Consider the following 23,189-nt stretch of genomic DNA (forward strand, 5'->3'; position numbering starts at 1 on the left):
TTGAAATGGTGTACTACTCTTACATACAAATAGAAATATTATATGGGAACCAGACACCGAAGGTGCACCACTGAGTTAGTAATTAAACCGGAAAACGCATCGTTAAATGAAGCAACAAATATGTACATCGATATACGAATGCCAGAATGCATCGGTAAATGCCCCAGCATCTGAACCATGAGTCAAGTACTGGATGTGGGAAGTACTATAACAAAACTGACCGAGCGCAGCAATCACTCTTACGAGTTGCGTGGAACAGCAACTGAGATACCAAATAGACCACTACTAAAAAAAATAATCAACTATAGCAGCGCAGCCATAGCCAACTACTGCTGATGGCTAAACGTAGTGCCAACTACTACTAGAAAGGTGGGAAGTACTACATTTACATGGGAGAGATTCTCAGCAGAAGCAAGACCTCCTGGTCGCGGAAGTGGTGGTGTGCACACGCAATTAATTATCGAGAGGCCAGCGCTGGAGTCGCAGCCATGCTAAAGTCTTGGCGCGAGTGAGCGCCTGTGATCCAACCTCCGTACCCATACCGTCGGGAAGAGAGCGCTATCAGTGTTGTCGATTCCGTTGCGTGCAGGTCGGCGGGAGATTGAAGAGTAGGCCACGATAGGAGTAAGGTTTCCGTCATCGGGTGTGCTGGTATCTTCTTTTGAGAGGAGGGCTAGGGGAGTACTGAACATGCGATAAGATATCACGAGTGCTTATAACTATCGTTCGATGGCTGTATTCGGTCTTGGTGCTATCTACCCGACCGGGAGTGCCCCTAAATCTGGTAGGTTACAGTATGTGTAATCAGATCGATTTGGCAATTCATTGACCAGATACCGAGCTCAACGATTATTCCTTGCGGGGAACGTACTAGCCGTGTGGCAAATCTGGAATACTGTGGCTTTCGCCGCCAATAATTGGAGGCATTCCGAAACTCTTATTCTACTTGTGTAAGGTAATAAATCGGACAGTCCTAGTGTTCAAAACGAATACATAGAAGACAGACTAGTCTATAGATGGAACTCTAACATGACATATGAAAGATGGGATGAGATACAGCGAAATTATTTATTACAGGAATAAACTAAAGCCTTCTTCTACCAACAACGCCGTTGATGCACTGTACTGCATGTTCTACATGTCTTGATCGTTGATGTCCTGCATTGACGAATTCTTTCCTCTAGCTAGGTGGAATTCTATCTAGGCCTCGGAGGAGGCGTGAACAGAATTTAGGAGTGTATATATAATGGGTCATGGCACTAAAACCTAACATTTTACAGTCTACAAATTGGCAATGCCCAAACCAGAAACCCAGAGGATACCGAGTAGCATACCGTCGAGATACCTCATACGCGTGTCATATCTTCCTGCACACATCGTCCTGAAAGATCATATACGCCACCTGCACAAACGCGCCCACCGTCGGCGCCGACAGCACAACCGAGATCCCCGCATACACCAAATTATCATCCAGCGAGCAATGCAGGCGCACAAAGAACCACCTCTGTATCGGATATATCATATGCTGCGCCACAACCGTAAACAGCTGCCCCAGCACCAGCGAGCACATGAGCCACGTCCGCTGCGTCAGCGTGCTATGTCCCTGATTATATCCCGTCAGGACGTAGATGAGGATGTACGGCGCCAGCAGCAGGACGAAGATCAGCACATTGATGGGCACCGAGTCCGTGCTCGTGATGTCCGGATACCCGCCCTCGCACGACAGCCCATACGCGTAGCCCACGGCGCCGGCCACCTCCGACTCGAGGTTCTGCAGCGCCTCCTTCTCGTGCCACGACGTCTGGCAGCCCTCGTACGGCCCGCGGTAGTAGACGAGGTAGCGGCTCGGGTAGCTGGGGCGGCACATGGACGCGACCAGGTTCAGGAACGACATGAACACGTACGGGATGACGGTGAGCGAGTAGGCGGCGTAGCCAAAGCTGTCGACCTGCATTCCGCGCGCCTCGTAGAGCTCGTAGCAGCCATAGACGATCTGCACGATGGCTGCGAAGGTCTTGAGGATGCTGTAGTTGGATGCGATCTCGTAGTCGTATTGGCTCTCGTCGAGGATGGGCTGCACGCTGAAGCTGGGGGGCACGGTGGCGACGATGAGGTCGTCGCGGCGGGTGTGGCGGCCGATGATGCTGTGGCGGCCGCGGGAGGACCAGTAGCCTTTGCTGAAGGGGTTGGAGAAGCGCAGGACGGGGATGGGGTGCTGGCCGTGGATGTTGAAGTAGTCGGGTGAGAATGGACCGAGGCTATATCAAAGGGTGATTGTTAGACATGGGAGACTATTTTCTCTATCTATATCACATGGAGGATCTCCTGGGTGAATCTGGCAACTCGACTCCAGGTAGGAATGGAGGCGGGGTATGATGTTTGTGGCAATTTCGATATTATAATACGTTCTGTCACTCAACTCGTGATAAAGGCTCGATATCACCTACCTCCCAAACTCCACAGACGTCGGGACAACCATACACAGCGCCCGTGCCCGCTTTGCCCTCTCCAGCGTCGTCTTCCCCCCGATCGCAAACTCAGAGATGTAGATCAGCGCCTTGACCGACCCGGTGTAGGGCAGCAGGATGGCGCGAACGCAGTCGCACATTGTGATGAACGCTCCACTGCCGGGGTCCGTGAGGACGGTGAACGCATGCAGGGCGTAGTTGGCGAGGAAGAACATGGCGACGTCGGACCAGTGGCTGGGCCGGCAGATGACGTCCCCTTTCTCGCCTTTGTAGGTTACCTTTCCGGGGTCGATCATGGCGGGGGTAGGATGTACGAGATATATGTATGTACACCTTTTTGTCAAGGGTGTGGTGATTTTCAATTCAAAGGGCGACATGATATAAATACTCCACTCTACAGCTGTTCTTTTCTTTTCCCACGGGCAGTCCCGTTCTTCAGCAGTTCCAACACACACACACACGCTGGACCAATGGCGCACAAGGTTACACGATGTAACGTTACCAACGTAGCACAGCATCGGGGCCTGAGCACCGCAGGGTTGCTTATTCGTGTGGCGCCCTGTGTTGTCGTGCCATTGGACGAGTGTCACTTCAGCTCTGTGGCTTGTCTTGTGTTACGCGATACATAACCATACTCTGCTCTCTACTCTCATGTTGGCAGCACTCGGGTTAAGCCATATCGACACAGCGCGCGGTCGAGATGGAGTAGCCATGCATCTAGCTCAGCCCGCCTAAGCGAGCTCTGATTCGGCCCTCGAAATGCACGGGTGCCATTACTACTAACTTTTTAGGGCCGATCAGATCAGGGCTTCAATCGCTCACCGCTACGCTGCCGGCCCTTGTTGAGCAGCAGTGATCCTGATTGGTCGAGCCTATTGGTGGGCCACTGGTTATCATGAGCAACTATAAATTGTAGGTCCATTATGCGATATCTAAAATTTATTCCAACTCGGGTCCACAGTACTGCTGATGCAAGAATAATAAGGACACGAAACAGCCCCGAGCCGCGGATAAAGAGCTGGCTTAGTATCGTCGTAATATACAGATATCTAGCATAGAGTTCTATCAGAGTCGGAGCACCTGGAATGTAGGGGCTCTTGCCCAAGGAGACGCCTGAGGTGTTATGATAGCTCAAGATCATATATCGTTGGGTGAGTATGACTGCACGAATACCCGTGAAGGTGGGGGTAAAGAGTTTAGATTCTGTCTTTCGATGGCGTCTATCAGAGTATTTTACGCGTTCCTGACGTTCCTGTTATACCAGTTAACTAGCTGTGCCATAATATCATCATAATATATCACTCGGATACAGAATCATGAAATAGCACTCGCGATCCCGAGTGACAATTCATGATGCATCGTTGTCATGAACCCATCTCGTGATTGTTGTTAATGGATTGATATACTATTCTGGTGGGCCGGTCGCGTCATATTACTCATGCCTATGTAGATAGAGTTGTTCTTTGAGGGAATACCAGTCTATCATTACCATACCCCGTTCCTTGGTTAACGCATGTAAATATAACTAATATTCTAACGAGTTTACAAGCCAGAGGATGCTAGCTAGGTATAGGCATATACATATCTACCATTAGCTTGCAACCCCTAATTCAACACACACAAGGGGCCTCCCGTATATTTGTGTCTTGGCAGCGAGTGATGCCATATGATGCACCTTCCCGGCTGTTGCATCTTACGAACCCAGGGCCTGCCACAGGCGACGACACTATGTAGCTTGAATACGCGGTCCATATGCTTCGGAGTTTGTATATGGGGAGCTATATCTATACTTGTATACACATGTAGCCACGAGAGCGATATATCGATGCATGGTATGAGTACAATAGAGAATATAATTGTAGTATAATGCATACATGTGTTTGGCCCCACATATATTTATAATCACCCATCTAACGAGGGCCTCCTTTTTCAATTCGAGCTTACATCTACCATGTAGCTGCTGCAACCTCGCTATAGTTACCAGCTGTCGTCGTCGTCATCGAACGCGCCGGGGAGGCGGTACTCTTCTGGCGGTACATATTCCGGCGCAATAGGACTTAGACTCGTACCCTCCAATACATCTAGTTTTGCTACGTCCGACCACGCTTTCTTTACTAACGTCTTCTCTGCAACATCCCTTTGTGCTGTATATGCCGGCTGTTGATGAGTGAGGAGCGGCATAGCTGGTTGTTGATAAGTGGGGATTGGCATAGCCGGCTGTTGATCGGGGGGGATCGGCTGAACCGCGATGTCTTGGTCTAGTCGATCTCTTGGATCAGTTACTTCGACTGATTTGGATTTCATCACACCACCACCACCATCACCACCACCACCGCTGCCCATTGGTTCCGTGCTGGGCCCAGGTTGGGCTGGCGGAGTGCTATAGCTTGTTTGAGAGTCTCGGCGGCCATGACGTTTGTTCTTCTGCCTGCTCAAATCATATTCACTTTCCATCTCCTGATCTTTCCCCTTTAGTATTCTCCCCACCTTACCCGTCCACTGCATCAATGACCCAGCGGACGGTACGTTATCTGTCTTTTCTTTCGCCACAACCTCCGGCGGTGTGATTTTTTCCTTTTCAATCTGCACAGGTTTGGACCGGTCCTTGACTGGGTCAGCCTTCTGCGCCGGGACCGGTACACTGAATGGCTTCTGGAGCCATCGTATGGAGTCGGGAACCTTTCCCCCAAGCTCCTTGCAGAGTGCCAGTTCCTTTTTAAGAATCTTCTGACAGGCGCTCGCCTCGAGAGTGAGCGTGATGGGCATATCAAGGGAGAAAATATCGGACCAGGCTTGTACTTTGGTCTCGTAGGAGTTGATTTCCCTGTGTGCCTTTTCCTCAAATTTACGCGCGACGCGAATCTTTTTCATCCCGCGTATCTGCGAGAGAAGCACGTTCACAGCCAGATATAGCTCCAGTCCCTCAACCATAATGACGGCGACAAACTCGAGAAACATCCGATGCGAGGAAAATTCGGCTTCGTGGGATTTGCAAAATGTGTAGAGATGTTTGACGCCTTGTCCGGTGGGACTTCTCAGGTGCGAGTTGTGTTTCTCAAGGTTGGTTTTTTGTCTTCGATACCAGGCCTGGATAAGGTAGATGCTGTCAATCTCACAAGCACTCCCGCTCGGCCGATCTGGCGGGCTTTGGCGTATCGGCATGGATCGGAACTGGGCACCGGTGCCACGCCATGCCTCTACATGCCGGGAGGTTCTGCCCTCTCGTACATAGATCAGGATCTCATCCTTTCCATTATAGTGCTTGAAGGCTCGAGTGAGGGGTTTGACGAGGTCTTTTGGTCGTACGCCTGGGATTCCGCTCGTTCCGAGCGTCTGAAAGCTAAAGGCCTATAAAATATTAACGAAACGAAGAGTACTGATGTCCTTGATGAGATATATACCTTTTGTACTTTCGACCACATATCCTTATATCCGACCGGCAATGCTCCGGCTGTCCCGATATTTATAAGGGAGACAACTAGAAGGTCGACACTTCGACGAGCTAAGATCCTCGATTCTCCCGATTTACTAGCCTGAGACGCACTTTCAAGCTTGATTATCCAGTCACAAAAGCTCAAAAGCACTCGTAAAAGTATCCGTTGATAGCAAAGTTGCTCAATTTCAGTGCAGGTCCTCAAGGATGTTTCCCATTGGGGTAAATGGAGCTCAACCCACGATTCCGGGATAACAACGTCTGTCTTTTTGATTGAAAAAAGCTGGTGATTCCCAGAGAAGTGTTAACAAAATGAGCCATCGTTATATGGAAAGTATTGGAGAAATGAGCTTCGTTACCAGAAATGTCAACATCTCCTCGTATATTGTGATTACCGACTCGTGGTAGAACGACAAGCATTGTGTGAGCGTGTTCAGGTCGGATAACGATTGGAGTAAACTATCCATCTTCTCGGACTAGAACACATAATTGGCCTTTAGCATATCACATTCATTATGGGCGGACAGAGGGATATGTACCGTTTTTCCCACAGAAATGCGTTGGGACGAGTTTTCCCACCGGTGAAGGGAGTGGTATTGGATCAAGGTATGGTATACGAAGTCTTGTGGTCGCTCTGGTGCCCGGGAGTGGTTCCCACTCTTAACACCAGGATAAGCCAGAGAACCAAAAATATCGCCCCAACTCTTGATTGCTGCTTCCTGGCGCTTCTGACCCCCTTGCTTGCTTTTTGATGTGTTCGTAGAAGGCCGGCTAGTCAAGGCCTCATTAAGGACATACTGTTCAAAGTCTGGTGTCCCGGATTAGATTCCACACTGAATCGCGTCACAAATGGTAGAAGTCTAGTATATGGTCTGGCCTACCTAGGCATCTAGCAGGCTGGTAGTTTCCCAATAGCGATACGAAATCATATTTGCTTCCAATATCTAAATGTATTGTAACCGCCCAGCGATGAAGGAAACGGTCTTGAAGCTTGTCTAGGACATCCGAGGCTTCGGCTGTGCGTAGCCAATCACGTACGCTAGCGATTGCCCCAGAAGCCTCGAAAAAAGAAGAATGGTAAGTCAATTTGGTGAATAGAATATTTAGCAGTTCATCTATGTTATTAGTAAGCTATCGATACAATATCTTCTTTTACGGAGGTCATACCTTGCAACGTAAAGTACCCTTCAGGTAGCTTAATGAAGAAGGTGATGGTTGATAGGAGTCCCTAAAGATCGCATTAGTTGTGAACCTTATAGCTAGGTACAGCCTTGACGGCTGATTTCCGTTCGCGCGGGGTTTATACTAACCTGCACGGATCTCTCGAACTGAACTCTCGGGATAGCAGTGTGCGAGCATTTCGGCCCACGAAATCCTACCTTCTCAGGCCGATCCCATCCGACTAAAGAAGTTAATAAAGATTTATTTCATAGTTGATGGGAGAGGCCTACATTGGTTCACGCAGGAACGACATTTCTCCTGTTTTAAAAGACCTTTCCATGATACCAGCGCTCTCTCTTGAATCGGAGAGCAGGCTAAGTTTATTTGCCCCGAGAGATAGTCTAATACGGCCTTCACCATTTCATCGAACTCAAACATCTTTGCCCTTCTGGCACCCTGCAACAGAGGTGACCACTTCAGCGTTATATATGGTTTGCTCTTACCCGGATTGTGTAGCAAACCGAGAGCGCAAAGTGTTCCTTTCGAAAGATCTTTACCCCCCGACTTAACCTCCTCGATCATTTCTTGCAGCCCAGAGATATAATCGATTGGGAGACCGCCTAAATCAAAATCCTCTTTGAATTTCAGGAAGTAGGGAACATTGATCGAAACCTACGGAAAAGGTCGAGTCAGTATTGTTATAGGTATAAAGCTGGACTTTAAGGTATCTTACTGTGGTATCCATATAATCCCTTATCCAATCCTCTTTAATGGTACGCCGGCCTAACTTATTACCGGTCTTGAAGTACTGCCCGGCTACTGTAGCCACATCTTCCCATGGGCGACTCCAGCTCTTTCCCGAGAAGCGCTTCTCGCAGCTTAGGTCTACACCTGTAGCGGAAGCTGTTGATATTTGGCAAAGTACTCTACCTATTTCTGAATGGCTGAAAATATCCCTCAGGTCACGCCATTCCCATAAATTGCCATTTTTCTCCACCCGGTCGATCATTAGGTTTAATGCGGTATCTATAACCCCTGTATTGGTGGAGTAAAGGAAAGCATCTAGGAGTCTTCCCCTTTTGAGATAGAATTCCAACAGCTCCACCTTGTATTCGTATTCTGCAAGGAATTCTTCTTTTTCCAAATCGGTGTTGAACATATTGAAGGCGAGCTCCCGCAGAGATGGTCGAATGCAAGGTGGCGTTTCTTTTCGTCTCAAGAGCATATTGCATTCACGAGCGTAAGACTTCCTATCCCCGTCTCCGATTTTGTGCCGGTATCTGCCTGTATTAGCCCGGTAACCTAGTTGGCCCAGGGGTGCATAGATTCATACTTGGACACATCTTCAACTAGTCTTTCATACAGCTTCCCTCTATGAAGCGACTGAAGTGCATTTAACGTTTTGTTGGTCAGATGGTATTCGACAGCTGCTTCTTCATACATTCTCGCCTTCTCAAACAAACTAGCAGCCTTCTCGTGTTTACCTCTTTCTCCGTACAGGCCTACAATCTGTAGTTAGCGCTATTTTAGAGATCACGGAAATTAGAAATGTTATCTTACGTGCTGCAGCTTCCCAGTCTCTGTCGGCTTCCAGGCAGCTCGCCGCTCTTTCTTTCATATTGAGCTCAAGAAAGTTATCACTGGCATCCCGGAAGTATGTGTGAAGTATGCCATCCTGGAAGTATGTGTGGGATAAGCCATCACCTCGTGCTTGACATTCTTTTCCTTTCTGTTCAGCAATACAAGCCTTTGCCAGCGTGATCTTTTGCCGATCAGCTGCATTGTTATAACACCGAAGTGCCTAGACAGCGTTCAACATATCTCTCGTACCAGGGGTATCCAGAGAGAACCACTTACCTGTTCAAAAAGGCCTCGGTCCATACATTGGTCGCCAGTCTCTATCCATTCTCTCTCAGTCGTGACAGTTGTGGGGCGAACCTCTTCCATCATGAATAGTATCTAGGGAGTTTTGTTAGACCTAATATATGACGAAGACTGTTGGAAACACACCTCTCCGGGTTTGAAAGGCTTTATATCCACTAGTGGAACGGGCACTCTTTCCGTAAAGAGTTCTGGAATAAATCCTGGGTCACTCTCTAATATCCATAGGCGATTGCGAGGACGGGTGATTGCAACGTATAAGCTCTAATAAGGTATATTGTGAGTAAATTAAAGACTACTTTCTTGGGCCGGGGGGGGGGGGGGGGGCTGGGTTATATTGGCGGGATTTACCTTCAGTTCGGAGCACATGTTCTTTTGCGACGGTTAGCGTATGTTAATTCTGACCACAAAGCTTGACGAACTTAATACTTACCATGTGAGTTGCTCCATACGATGGGTTTGCACCAGGAACTAACAATTCCTGCAGGGACTGGAACGCCTTCAAACAGGGGCTAGAGGAGAAGAAGTTGTAAAGAAACACGTCGTCATACTCCATCCCTTTACTCTGGAGTACAGTAAACACAAAGCTCCCACCACCGAGCTTGCTTTGGAGTTCTTCTTGGCCTTGGTGGTCCCTTATGATAATGATCTGCTGGTTGCTAACTTGTTTCGCTGGACTTCCGTTTTGTGGTGATTCTACCGCTGGGTTTCCAACATCTGTCCGCTTGCCCGCCATCTGGAGAAATTCAACGAGATCCGAGCCAACTATCCCACACTATGTAAACAGGACATTGGAGGTTAGGGGAAATCAAGGTTACATACTAAAAATGACAGGTTTTGGTCCTAGATACTGGCCGATTTCTGGTGGTAGCTTGTCTACCATGCCCGGGAAGCCTTTATACGTAGCACGTCAACATTACCCCCGAGAAGAAATCCAGGGTGAACTCACCTTTCCACAGTAGCTCCATCACAAATGATGCAAGTGATAAGATTCCCTGGTGCGAACGAAAGTTGCGGGACAAGGGGAAGAGCTCGGGCTTTGCTGCGGAAGGATCTATTCTGGTGAATCGGCTCGCTGAAAAGTGATTGAAGAATAATGCCTTTAGATTCGCAAATCGAAATGTTGAATCCTTGGATATGCACTGTGCACTGTCCCCAGCTGTCCCCCCTCAAATGTCAATATCCTTATCATGGGGGTACATGCGACATTGATACGAACCAAAATGAATTCCACGAGGATTTTGAATAAGATTCAGGAGCAACTCAATCTCTAGGGGCCGTTGATCTTGCACCTCTACATCCAAACATCAGTTCTCGAATTCGTGGTGAGATAAGGGTCCGCGCAGACTTAATACCATCAACATATACCTCCTCGAATATAGACTCAAGCCTGCGTCTGAGTGAGACATTTTCATCCAACTCCCCTATTATAGCCCTAACCCTGTCAATTCCATCATAGTCACCGTTATTCGCTTTCGTACTCTCATAGCGCTCAAAGATTCGGTAGACCGTATCCCTATCAGATGTCTTCGCAAAGGTTGGTGCCTGTCTGGGGCTCATCGTTCGGTACTCCTCTTTCGAAAGTGGTTTCAAACCCGTTGAAACCGATGCGGCGCCTTTGATGATTCCCATTATCTCTGCGAAAACCAAGTCCGGTTCTAGTCCACCCCTGATACTCGCAGGAAAATGTGCCCAATAAGATTCCTTGAATATAACATAGTCCACCAAGCGTCTTGACCTCTCAGTTACTCCGGCCCTGCGGTCTTTCCCTCTGTATCGAGTTAGAAATGAAGTTGGATCCCGGTTAGTTGGGGGTATACCTGATCGTATTTTCGAGGCGTTTCAGGAAATGCCCAAATGTGCAAACAAGAGGGAAATTCTCCTTCTCCAGAGAGAAAAAGTCTTCAGTTGTGTCTTCTTCCATACCGTCCCGGATTTGGAGAGAGATATCTGCTCCATCCTCAAGATAATTGAATCCTGCCTTAACTCGATGAAGCTGGGAATCTATCAATAGTTGAACTTCGCTTTCCAACTTCCGTGCGAGAGGTTCAGAACGAGTGAGTAGTAGCTGCAAATCGTATTCATGAGGATCAGTAACAGCAATTGAGCGCCCGCACCACCGGAAAGCTAGGTCATAAGGTAGACGTGGGAATTCTATACCTGACGCATTGGAGACTCGGGCTGACCAATATTGCGGGCCAGATATCTACTCATTAGTTTATAAAGCAAACACGACGTCTTTCCCGTACCGCTTCTCCCAAGGATAAACGTTGCGTTCTTATTTTTGATTATCTCGACTTCTTTCCCGGTGACATCGAAAGGGAAGTCAGACTGGGGTTGGCCCCGGAGGATACTTTCCAGAACGTTTACGGTGAGTGTATGGAATTTCCCTACCAAAAGGCAAATTTTTCTTTTTTAGCGATCAACAGGTACTGAGGACATAGGGCTCTAATGACACCCACCTGAGATGAGCATGTCTTCTGGTAATCGTTCATCCATCGACTCCGTCTTATCCCGTTCTTCCCGTTTAATGTCATCGAATACGATTGGGAGTTTTATCTTTTTCTGTTTGTCGAACGGTCTCGTTTTGCAACGCGCGGCCCGAGTCAGCGAGAAACCTTTCTGGGCGCGGTATACCGAAATCAGAGAATTTTTAATCTATGAGTGAATTATTAGATCTGGCTTCAGGTGAACCGAAACAGGGATTCAACTAACCTCTTTGACGTCCCCAATTCTCCAAACTGGGAATTACATTGTCAGCTTAAATAATATAGATGAGGAGTGCGCTGGAAAATCTAACCTCTTACGATCTGGCTATCTGCATTGCACTTCTCGTCAAACCCGACATCAACCTGCCACAGGATACGCCCGTTGGCCCCGTAAAACGCTTGATACACAGGAACTCTGAAGTGATGGTCCCCATGGTTTTTAGAAACCTCCCCGGCAACAGCACCTCGAGCCCAATCACCAGATGCTAGAGCTTCTAGCTTTTTCTTGATATGATTAATGTTTCCTTTTCGGTATTTGTGAGCATGTCATTCCTATTAACATTTTATATTCTAGAAAAACGTACCCTCCCGCCCTGAGTGTTTAAGGTCTCTGAGTGCCTGTGTCGAAAGAGCTATCTTCCAGACTCCCAGACCACCACCAAGCAATCCCTCAAAGGAATCAGATTCGAACGCGTCTTCTTGCGATTCGAAGTCAGCGTGAACAGGGGAAACAATAGCCTCCGAAGTATTTCCGTAACCACGTATGAAGCACAAACGGCAGGAGAAGCTTCCCAATAAAGCCTCTAGAATGGGAAAGGTCTCCTTTGTTTCGATGTGGACAATGGTATCACGTATAGCCCTCACTGAGGAAGGGATGGCAATCTTAAGCTGGCTAAGCAACGCAATACAATCCTGCGAGATTCCTGGCGCAATAGCGGCGGGCGTATAAGACACTCGACGGCCCTTAACACCAACAGTTTTGCTGCTACCGGAGGCTCGTGATTCACTCTGCAATGTTCCAACTGAGTGTTTTCTTTGAGAAGATGCTCCAGAATTGTAGGCTTGCCGAAGATGAAGTTTAAGAGTGGTGAGCAGGTCCCACCGTTCCATCTCGGACAAAACCCGGTGATCCCTCTCACAGTTCTTCGCGAGATCCACCGAAACTTCAACCCAGTCCTGCATTGTTTCCTTGCTTGATCCAACGCACTTAATCCAGTCTCCTATCAGATTGTCACTGCGTTGATCTGAGATGAGCCTTCCAAGGAGTGCTCGCGCCTTTCCAAGCCCTGATGCAAGTTGATCAAAGATACTTCTATCTGCGAGTGACACAGTCGAGAACAGGAGCTCCAACAAAGCATCGCGGGTGTGTAGGTGCTGATATCTCTGGTCTAGCAGTGGAATGATGATTTTCTTGATGACATGTCCTCCCAAGAGCTTTCCTAATTGCAAGTCGAGCTCTTCCTTTTCTTTGTTCCGCACCTTTAGGTTACTATGCTGGGGAATCAGTTGGACAAACCTTGCGATGCGCAGACCGTAGACCTCAAAGCCGGCGATGAACGAGCCCGAAAGCTCACGGTTCTCGAGGAAGCCTGAAATTTGGGAGGGATTGCCCTTGAAAGAGGTATACGCGTCTTCCCATTGCTTCTTGCTGATCTGCTCATTGTCATTGTCATTGAATATGAAAGAGATAAACCTTGTATCCCCCATCGTGCTCGCTCTACTAGTACCGATTTTGTAATGGTTTGTATTTCTGTAAAGATTCGAAGGTTAGGGTGCTTAACCTAGGTACTGTATGGTAGAAACTATGTACGTACATGTAGGAAGAAAATATCGGTTTTCTTTTAACTTCGAAAAGGCATAACTGACGGTTGCCTGAAGCATACACGCGTAACGGACGGTTGCCTGAACCAAACAGCCATAACACACGGTTGCCTTAAAAAGCCGGAGGTAATGATCTTCTTGCAAGATGATAAACCTTGATCATTCCTGTGGATCCGCGACTGGGTCCGGTACTGAGTACCAAACACTAATTATAAATGGGCTTAGACTTATATTTATCTGGAGCAGGCCAACGCCCATGCCCATCGAACCCTACTCATTACTGCTCATGATTTCCCAATGGCTTCGGGTTAAAGAAACTTCCAGTTCTTCCATCTTCTCGGGTTCCGTCATGACACTATTAGCTGCTTGGTTTAATTCTTCCAGTTCGAATAGATCTTTGTTACCAGTAGTCTCGACTATTTTCGCAGTACTTGGGGGGCGGAATCTTTTTAATCACTCATTGTGTTTGTATTTATCAAAGAGTAACTGAATAACGGTAATCAGACTGAGCCAGAGCCAGGGCCAGGTAATTCTTTTTGGCGAATCACGGCTACAAGCTGAGACCCCAGCCTGTCGACCCCAGATGGAAAAAAGTTCAAAAGTGTTTTTAGTGCTACGCACTAGTAGTATAGCAAGAAACCACATTTGACCCATCACCATCTCTCACCCAGCCAGCCACCATCATCATGTCACCCGCTGCCCCATCAACATCTCTCACCTGTTGCATAATCAGTTCTGTCCATGTTAGTCAATCTCTTCCCTATCTCAATGGTTCAAGTCACTAAATACTGTATAGAAACCTGATTATCTCCGCTGTTTCGTTTCGCTGTTTCGTTTGGTGTTTATCCGGGTGCAGTGAGTAATCCCTCAAACTATCTCTACTGTTCAAGTCACTAATTACAATATAGTGATCTGTTTATCTCAACTGATTCGTTTCGCAGCCGTTTCCCGTTTCGTTTGCTCTTTAGCAGAGGTAGGATTTGATTCTATTCACAATTGTACTTTGACTAATGGTTCTATAAGTACACAGAGTTTAGTTTCGGGGTTTCGTTTCCGCGTTTCGTTTGGCGGTCTCGGCAGCCATCTGTACTTCAAATGCCACGGCTTTTACATAGGGGGCGGATTTTGAAACTGCTAGAATCCGTTAGATCTTTTGAAATCCTGTTGGAAGATAGCAGCATTTATAAACCACTTCCCCGCTTGCTTGAATATGAGATGATTTTGAACGAATTCAACGAGATGGAGGACTGTTTAGATTACGATGACTGGTCCTTCATATCCGGTTTTGAATCAGCGGGTGAGGAGGAGGTTCAACCCTTTACAGGCAGGACTAAGACAGCGCCCGAAGTCACCATCAGCTTTACAGCAGAACTTCTGGACCATATTCAATTCACCCGTTACTGGCAACCAAGAAATATGATTCCCACTATCATCAACCTATCTGTTTGGTTCAATCAACCAAGGTTCCGGAGCGGGAGAAAGGTTAAGAAAGCCTTTAGAATGAGTCGAAGCGCGTTCATGAAACTGTTGATTCTGATAAAAGACAACCTGGTGTTTAGAAATAATTCGCCATGCTCCCCTCAGACCGAGGTCATCTATCAACTCGCTACCTATCTGTACCATTTAGGTAGCAAGTTAGCAGGTGGTTCACTTGAGCAGGTTGGGGACACATTAGGAATTGGATCTGGTACGGTCATAAGCTTTTGCAGACGAGTGGTTCATGCAATTCATCAACTGCGATGTGATTTCATCAAATGGCCGACCGTTGAAGAAAAGATTGCGCATAAGCAAAGGGTGTGCGCTGCATCAAAGAGTGTCTTTTCCAATTGCGTTGGCTTTGTTGATGGCACCTTCATCACCCTTCAATACGCCCCGTTAAAGGATTGGTTCTTCTATTACAATAGGAAGGCTTCTTATGCTCTGAACGCAATGGTGGTCTGCAATGATAATCAAAGAATACTATACATCCGGGCTGGTGATGCCTCTGCTGTTCATGATACGAGAGTATATGCCAATTCACAGTTGTCTCAACGCTCCGATAGTTTTTTCAACGATGGGGAATATTTACTTGGAGATTCCGCTTACACTCCTACCGAGCATATGGTACCTCCGTTCAAGAAGCCAAGGTCTGCAAATTCGGATTGCAGGTTGTTCAACGCTATTTTGAGCTCTACTAGACGGATCACAATAGAGCATGTATTTGGTATGCTAAAAGCGCAGTTTCCTTCCGTTACATCTGTTCCAATTCACATTACTGGCGATCGTAGCCATCAAGAGGTAGTGGCCTAGTTTGAAGCCGCCTGCATATTGCATAATTTTCTACTCGAAGAAAAGTAATTGGATTGGGATGTTGAAGAGGACATTCATATGAGTGATATCCATCAACGAATGGTGGAAAGAGAAGGTCGTGACATAGAGAGAACGCAACGAATAGCTGGAGAAAATGCAAGGAGGGTGCAGACTGGAGAATTGCTACGGGAAAGCATACTAAATCACATGCTCGCATCACTTGAACAAATCTTTCTGTGAAAAGCTAGATTGCGTTTAAATACAATCATTATTCATTCCTTTTCCAACGTAACCCATCCATTTCCATCTTCTTGGTCATGAGGTCAAACCGACGCATAGCCTCCTCGTGCCGATTCTCTTCTTTTCTAATCAAGAATTCCTATCTGCTTTGTCCCTCTCCTTTTCGTATAAAAACCTCTGATTGTCAAGGGTAAGACGTGCCGCCTGTTGCTCGCGGATTAAATCTTCTCCTGAAAGCTTTTCCTCTTTTAATAGCCTGTCTACCTTCACCGGAAGGTTCTCCTCTCTTTAGTGGATTTTTCTGCCCACCAGCCGGGGGCTGGATCCCATGCTCGTATTCGTACCCTTCCGTTTCGCTAAAGGGATCTTCGTAATCGTCTGGGATTTGTGAGGACTCCAATCGTTGGTTGGTACTTCCGTTGAATACCTGAAAATGGTTTATCCCACCGCTCTCTGATACGTAGTGTGGGGTGTAAGATTTATCACTTTGTAGGACATCTTCCAACTCCTTAAAGTACGGGCATATCGTACTCAACCAACCGGTTCTAATTCCTTCCTACTTCTGTCTATCTGCCTGCAAGGCAACCAAATCAAATTAACCTTCTCCCGTACTCTCTAGCCTTGCTCTTGCCTCGCGGTGTTTTTCCTTCAAACTATCTCATTTGCCTTTGATTGCTCTAGCAGACCGTTTCCCGTCAAATACCTCTTTGGATATTTTGCTTAACGCATCCTTGGCTTTGGTTTTGTACAGCTCAAGGTTACGCAAATCAGACCCAAACCAATCGATCAAAAGTTCAATGCCCTCGTTGGTCCATCTTTTACTTCCAGATTGGCTAGAATATTGACTGCTGTTGTCCAGCTGTGAGAGGGTGCTCGGCGCAGTGGCTTGACTACTTCCTGCCGGCCTCGGGAGTAGGGGTTGCGCAACGCGCAAAAGTGAAGGTTCAATCGGAAAATGAAATTCTTGGGACATCTTGATGAAAACAGGAGCGGAGTTTCGAACACGGTCTCAAATTTTTTTTATATTCACTTCTACGCTTGCAGGGATATACCCCGGTTCACTCTCTCTCTAAATTTTTCAAACGCCCTTTTTCGCGGCTGGAAAAGCTGAGTTGGAGCTGGAACCGCGAACCAATCATTTCCTTCCCGGCTCCGGCTCCGGCCTCACTCTGGCTCAGTCTGATTACCGTTAATGAAGGGATGGAATCTGATGAATCCCTTGGCGTGTTTATTACCTATTGCACTCGTGTAAAGTCAGATAAGATTAGTCGGAGGTGTGTTTCACATGAAGCAAGTTGAACCAATGTTCAACTCACCATCTTAGCGCACAGAGATCATGCAAGAGCTTATCGATAAGACGTTGTGTTACGAACCGAACAGGGCGGTGCCGCATTGTGCCGCGTTGTGCCGGGCTTAACCGCCACTACCGCAACTACATTTATGCTCACTGGCACCGTGCGATGCGATGGATGTGAAAGGGAAGGGGAAGACTTTGAGCCTCATGGTATGTATTTGGATGACCACTACTGAGATACTGCGTTTGCTAACGGTGGACTAGAGCTGATTTGACCTGTAGTGTTCCTTGCTAGTAGGCTGCATGATGGTATAAGTACGGCAAACTTCCTAGTAGCTAAGTTCGTAGATCCAGCTATCATTCTCTCAACTCCTCAGCGCTTAAGCTACTCTACTCGGCCTATACCCTCAATCTCCTATCCTATACCAGCAACTACTATCAACTCACTCTTCTCGGGCAGGCCCTGGAGATCTTATCATACAGCGCAGCATACATCACACGAGAGTTCAACCTTGAAATGGGTACCTACTCGATGTCAATCACCCTGGTTCGCTCCATCCTGCTTGCAGTGACGTCTGTCACGCTCGCGGCCCTACTCCCGTCCCCGCCGACTGCAATACCCAACCCCGTCCCCACTTTCTAAACCAGCGCGACACGCCGTGCTATCCGCCCGTTGTTCATCATTTTCTAAACCTGAATACAGGCAAGTAGTAATCGAGCAAAGTCACTAAAACGCGATGTCATGACTTAAACGACCCTGCTAGTACTGAGCATTGAAACCCAATTGACGAGTGACGGCTATGTTGAACGAGGTGGGGAGGTCGGAGAGGGCAGAGTTGAAACTTTGAAGGACTGATGTAGACATTTGGTTCTTGTCTTTATTTTCATTGTGTTGCTGGTACTAGGCTCATGGAATGCTTGCCTTATAGGTCAGGTATCAGGCAATCTAAGTTATGTAGATTGCAAGACATTTACTGGTATCATTCCTGTTTAAATATCGATCGTACTGAGCGTGAATGGGTGTATTTTGCCACTTAGTGAACTGGGGCGGTCCTCGGGGAGGTGGAAATGGATATGTATGCAATCCTATATTTTGTAGTATGTCAGACCAACAACCCTAACCCTAACCCTAACCCATCATTGCGGCACAGTCTAGACAAATTGTGATCGATTTCGTGTACCCCATGGGCGGGGTGACCTAGAGCGCGACTTCACATTATACAATATCTGAGCGCCGTATATACTGAATACTCGAGGAACCTTGCTCTCCCCGATCATCATGTCCCCAGCTGGTATCGCGATCGACGACACCATAATCGAACGCTACAAGCTTCAGACAGAGTTCTCACCAGGTAGGAGCTCCGTAGTCCACACTACGGTTATATACAAGAGCTCCCCGGTGTCCGGTGCGCTCCGAGCTGTAGAAGTAAAGAAGCCGTGGCGCGAGACAAGAGAGCTGGGCTCTGGGGGCTACGGTGTTGTATCCCTACAACTGAGTGCCGATGGCCAGTGTAGGGCCGTAAAAAGAATTCATAGAGTGAGCGGGGTGAGCTCTAAGGCGGAGCTCATGGCCCTGAGCATGGCACTCGATGTGAGCTTTCTTCCTGACATGATAGCAGGGACGTGGGGCAACAGTTCGCTGATCCTTGTGGCAATTCTACGCAGCATACAGACTTATTTGTTCAATTTCTTGGATGGTTTGAGGATAGGCACAACTTATACATTGCGACGGAGTTCATCATGTACGGCGATTTGAGCCAGTACATCAAAGATCCGGCAATGAAACATAATGCCCGATATATCACGATGCAGCTGCTGGAAGGTGTTCGTAATCTGCATATGAACAATATATGCCATAGGGACCTCAAACCCCAGGTTAGTTTCGAACCGCTTAAGCGCTCAGTTATCGGCCGCTTGACTAATTCATGCAATCCGATTGCTACCCTACAGAATATCTTGATGGCTTCAGTGATTCCAGTGCGGGTAAAGATAGCAGACTTCGGGTGTTCAAAGTTCCACAAGGAAACAGAGCTGCGGACGAAGGTTGGAACACAATGTTATATGGCGCCAGAACTTCAGGGCTTAGGGAAAGCGCGGAAGAAATACACAAACGCCATCGATATGTGGGCTTTAGGATGCATCATTTATGAGATGTTGACATCCACGCCTATCTTCTCCCAAATTTCGACATCTATGGAGGATACAACTCCGATCACAACGATCTCGGGTATCATCGTCGATGAGAAACTGATGGAGACGAATGAGCCTATCTTTGACTTTAAGCTCTTATGGATGTTTTTTCTAGGAGATGTTGCATTTCATATCAAACAACTTCAACAGGCACAAGCGAGCAGCAAGGCAATGGATCTTATTATGTCACTTTTGCGTGTAATCCCCGAAGAACGTCTTACAGCAGCAAGTGCTCTACAAGATCCTTGGATAATTGAAGAAAATGGGACAATTCCCGATTTGACCATACTCGCCTCTCATACCGAAGAAGCCCTATCACAGGTACTTCTACCGGCTTGTGAGATTTCACAAACCAAAACGGAGAACGAGCATGTTCCACATCGCCATATGGAGAATTCCGGTGTAAATGACTTGATCGGGGCCGCACTTGATGGTGATGTCAGGACACTTTCTAGGCTTTTGGCTCTCGGTTCAGATATAGAACAAAGAAATGATTCCGGCGAGACTGCATTATTAGCTGCGGTGCGTGCTGGGAAGCTGTCGAGCGTTGAGATTCTCATGTACCACGGTGCCAACCCGAAGGTGAATCTAGAGGATGGGAAAACTGTTCTGCAACTTGCCATAGAGGAGGGAAACATTCATATGGTTACGCTCCTACTGGACCATGGTGTTTGTATGGAGGAGGGTAATAAGGACAGATCCACCGCTCTGATAATTGCCGCAAGAAAGAGGGATATAGGAATGGTAACGCTACTATTAGGCCGAGGAGCAAATCTTGAGGCCAGACAGAAGGATGGGGAAACTGCTCTGTTGGTTGCAGCACGAGAGGGGGATAAAAGAATGACTGAATTACTTTTGGACCGAGGGGCGTTTCTAGAAGTGAGATCGAATGATGGGAGTACCGCCCTTATTCTAGCAGCGTCAAGCGGAGGTGTTGAGACGGTCAAAGTGCTGTTAGATCGTGGAGCACATATAAACGCTCAGCAAGAACAGGGCGTGTCTCCCTTGCATTGTGCTATACAGTGTAATGATATTGCTACTGTCGATCTCTTAGTGAGCCGCGGTGCGGATTTAGAGGCACAGACAGCAGAGAACGAAACCCCGCTACATAGAGCCTCAGAGGCGGGACAAGTTGATATCATGGAATCTCTACTTAGGGCTGGTGCAAACCCAGAAGTAGTCCTAAGAAAACGGCTGACCTGTCTAGGGATTGCCGTCGATAGCAATCAGGCAGCTGCAGTTATGCTCCTGCTGAAGCAGGGGGCGAAAATGGAGGACGAGCGACGTGGGGTCATAAAGCCACTTTTGAAGGCTGCTAGTCGTGGATACCTAGAGATCCTTATGACGCTTCTAGCATATGGTGCAGACCTCGAACAGGTCAACATCGGAGGTGCAAATACTCTCCATATCGCTGCTGCTCATGGCTGGAGTGAAATTGTTGATGTTCTTCTGTCGCTTGGAGTGAATATCGAATCGAGAACCACGCAAGGTGCAAGTGCACTCCATCTTGCCGCCATGAGTGGCCAAACTGAAATCGTCTCTAGACTTGTGGGGTGTGGGGCAGCTTTGGAACCTATGCTAGGCAGGCAGGGCACTGCCCTGGCTCTTTCATCATTAAATGGACATGTTGAGACGGCGGAACTCCTATTGAGTTTAGGAGCAGACCCCCACTCCCTGAGCAGGGATGGTAAAGCTATTCTCCACCTCGCCGCACGAAAAGGGTATACAGCCATTGTCGAACTACTGCTTGACGGAGGAGCAATGATCGATGCAAGAACGAAGGACGGCGAAACCCCCCTGGCGCTTGCAAGCTATCATGGCTATCCTGAAACAGTTTCGCTGTTGATACGACGAGGCGCTTCAGTCGATATAAGGATATACGAACAGAGCACTCCTCTTATACTTGCGGCGAGATTTGGCCACCCCGAGGTAGTTTCAATCCTTCTGGCGCACGGAGCTGAGATCAATGCTCGTGAGAGGTGTGGTGGTAGCGCTGTTCTCATCGCTGCGCTTGAAGGACACCTCGATGTCGTTCGTATTCTACTCGATCATGGCGGAGCTGAGCTAGAGTTCGAGTTCGAGTACGAGTATGGCCTGCTCAGGCTTAATAAGACAGCTTTCCTGGGAGCAGCAGCCAAGGGGCATGTAGAGATTATGGCACTACTATCTGATCGAGGCGCGAATACCATGTTCCAGGACAAACAAGGCTCAAATGCCCTGGTACTTGCAGAACGGAACGGAAACACTGGCGCGGTGGAGTGGCTCTTGCGCAGCGGTGCCGCGGTCTCGCGATCGAACAATAAAGGAAATACTGCACTGAACAGCACCGCTTGTAATGGCCACACAGATACCGTACAACTCTCCTAGACGCCGGGTCAGACATAAACCAAAGAAATTGGGCCAGAGCGACTGCGTTTATGTCCGTGGTGCTAGCGAGCGAGATATTTTCTTTTCTTTTCTTTTTTTCGCTATTGAGCTTAGTTTGGTATATGATTGAGAAACATGTATAAGTGTCGTTTACATGGCCTGGCCCTGTCTGGTTAAACCACATGCGAGCCGGGTATATCTATATGCATATTACAAGTTATTGGGGCAATATGTTACTTCTAATTGAAAGAAAAGCGATACATTGAGTAACCTGGTATAGCCCTGGCTCTTATTCCATTCGCGATACCACTATATTTAATAAAGTACACTTCATTATAGTCCTAGGTAGGCGAGGGGTTCCAGGGACAAGCAACAGCCTCGAGTATACGATTCTGAAATAGCTTCAAACCTGGGAGCAGTGCCCTACCCGCCCTCTCAGGACACTCAAGCTTTGCGATGCCGGAAGGCACCCGAACCTCGAGGCTCGGAAACCAAAAATTAACATGACTAGCTGTTTAAATAAATACTTAAGTAATAAAGAATGATAAATGCGGAAGACTTTGACTTTCTTAATTGACTTGCTTAACTATAATACAGGGGGCATATCAAGCCCTTATTTATACAAAGATATTGTGCTTGGAACAGTCTATATAGGACATATTGACATAAGTATATACTGACACTTGTATGAGTATTAAGACATTGCTCCTAGGCTCGCAACGCAATTCCAACACTAGCGACAGGCAGGATTACCGAGTGCTATCATATGATGCACTCCCGAGTGCACTCGGAGTGTAGGTGGATAAAATCTGGCGCCATAGACCAATTCAAGAGTATTCTAACTAGATTCTCTATGTGTTTACACCATGTCTATATCATTTCATACATCCGTCATTTGCGTGCGAGAATCCACAGCCTTGCCAAGCCGCTTCTCCCACCTTAGTGTACTTGGCAACAGAATATCCTGCTTTTCTGATCATTGGTCACTGCCTCATGCATTTCCACAATTTTAGCCTATTTCCGATATAGTACCTTGATTCTTTCACAGGATTAACAACAGTTGTGGATAAGACTATCCCAACGGATCCGCTTCAGCTTGAATCCTCTGCGTGCTCTAGCTACTTCTTCATATGGGGGAATCGATCCCTGCGTCAATCGATTCATTCTCCTATATCTTTTAAGCAGGGCTAGGTGCTATATATTGAATAGATATAACTATCATACTTCAACTCTCTTTACATAACTTTGTGTCTAATGCAATTAATAAGTTAAACAAAAACAAAAACAAAAAAAACCTTCCCCCTAGAGGATGATGCTTAAGCTATGACCGAGTGACACATTATGATGCACTTCGGGCACCATTCATGCCTAGGTGTTAATGGCCGAACTCCTAGGATGATCTAATTTATCACCGACGGCCACTAGAGAACGAGAACTCAACTGGAAACACTATTTGAAGGAAATCTAAAATCTTGCTTTCTTACTAAGAAATTTAGAAATGCTATCTCCGAAAAATGGGATGCCAGAGAATCGGATTCGCACCCAAAGAAAACCTT

At 47.3% G+C, this 23,189-nt stretch overlaps 5 protein-coding genes across 5 annotated transcripts; 2 read left to right on the forward strand and 3 right to left on the reverse strand.

Moving 5' to 3' along the window:
• Positions 1-1,357: 1,357 nt before the first annotated feature.
• LAJ45_01517 (uncharacterized protein) lies at positions 1,358-2,764 on the reverse strand (the record flags this gene model as incomplete). Its single annotated transcript, XM_046111110.1, has 2 exons — positions 1,358-2,258; positions 2,448-2,764. 2 exons carry the CDS (start codon positions 2,762-2,764, stop codon positions 1,358-1,360), a joined length of 1,218 nt encoding a protein of 405 aa, XP_045976288.1.
• Positions 2,765-4,445: 1,681 nt separating this feature from the next.
• LAJ45_01518 (uncharacterized protein) lies at positions 4,446-13,139 on the reverse strand (the record flags this gene model as incomplete). Its single annotated transcript, XM_046111111.1, has 25 exons — positions 4,446-5,816; positions 5,870-6,184; positions 6,261-6,377; positions 6,441-6,709; positions 6,783-7,016; positions 7,069-7,129; positions 7,212-7,303; positions 7,353-7,734; positions 7,796-8,342; positions 8,396-8,564; positions 8,623-8,863; positions 8,920-9,021; positions 9,073-9,207; positions 9,295-9,315; positions 9,377-9,708; positions 9,766-9,837; positions 9,893-10,102; positions 10,163-10,237; positions 10,299-10,714; positions 10,764-11,011; positions 11,104-11,333; positions 11,406-11,601; positions 11,659-11,684; positions 11,744-11,956; positions 12,017-13,139. The coding sequence occupies 25 exons, from the start codon at positions 13,137-13,139 to the stop codon at positions 4,446-4,448; spliced, it is 7,197 nt and encodes a 2,398-aa protein (XP_045976289.1).
• A 1,329-nt stretch (positions 13,140-14,468) lies between these two features.
• Positions 14,469-15,542, forward strand: LAJ45_01519 (uncharacterized protein; the record flags this gene model as incomplete). The annotated part of the gene is made up of 1 exon (XM_046111112.1): positions 14,469-15,542. The coding sequence occupies one exon, from the start codon at positions 14,469-14,471 to the stop codon at positions 15,540-15,542; it is 1,074 nt and encodes a 357-aa protein (XP_045976290.1).
• An 898-nt stretch (positions 15,543-16,440) lies between these two features.
• Positions 16,441-16,755, reverse strand: LAJ45_01520 (uncharacterized protein; the record flags this gene model as incomplete). Its single annotated transcript, XM_046111113.1, has 1 exon — positions 16,441-16,755. The coding sequence occupies one exon, from the start codon at positions 16,753-16,755 to the stop codon at positions 16,441-16,443; it is 315 nt and encodes a 104-aa protein (XP_045976291.1).
• Positions 16,756-18,355: 1,600 nt separating this feature from the next.
• Positions 18,356-21,633, forward strand: LAJ45_01521 (uncharacterized protein; the record flags this gene model as incomplete). Its single annotated transcript, XM_046111114.1, has 3 exons — positions 18,356-18,667; positions 18,742-18,951; positions 19,027-21,633. The coding sequence occupies 3 exons, from the start codon at positions 18,356-18,358 to the stop codon at positions 21,631-21,633; spliced, it is 3,129 nt and encodes a 1,042-aa protein (XP_045976292.1).
• Between the last annotated feature and the right edge of the window lie 1,556 nt (positions 21,634-23,189).

This window comes from Morchella importuna (genome assembly GCF_003444635.1).
Source record: "Morchella importuna strain M04M26 chromosome Unknown Morimp01GS002, whole genome shotgun sequence".
In the NCBI taxonomy this organism is placed as follows: Eukaryota; Fungi; Ascomycota; class Pezizomycetes; order Pezizales; family Morchellaceae; genus Morchella; species Morchella importuna.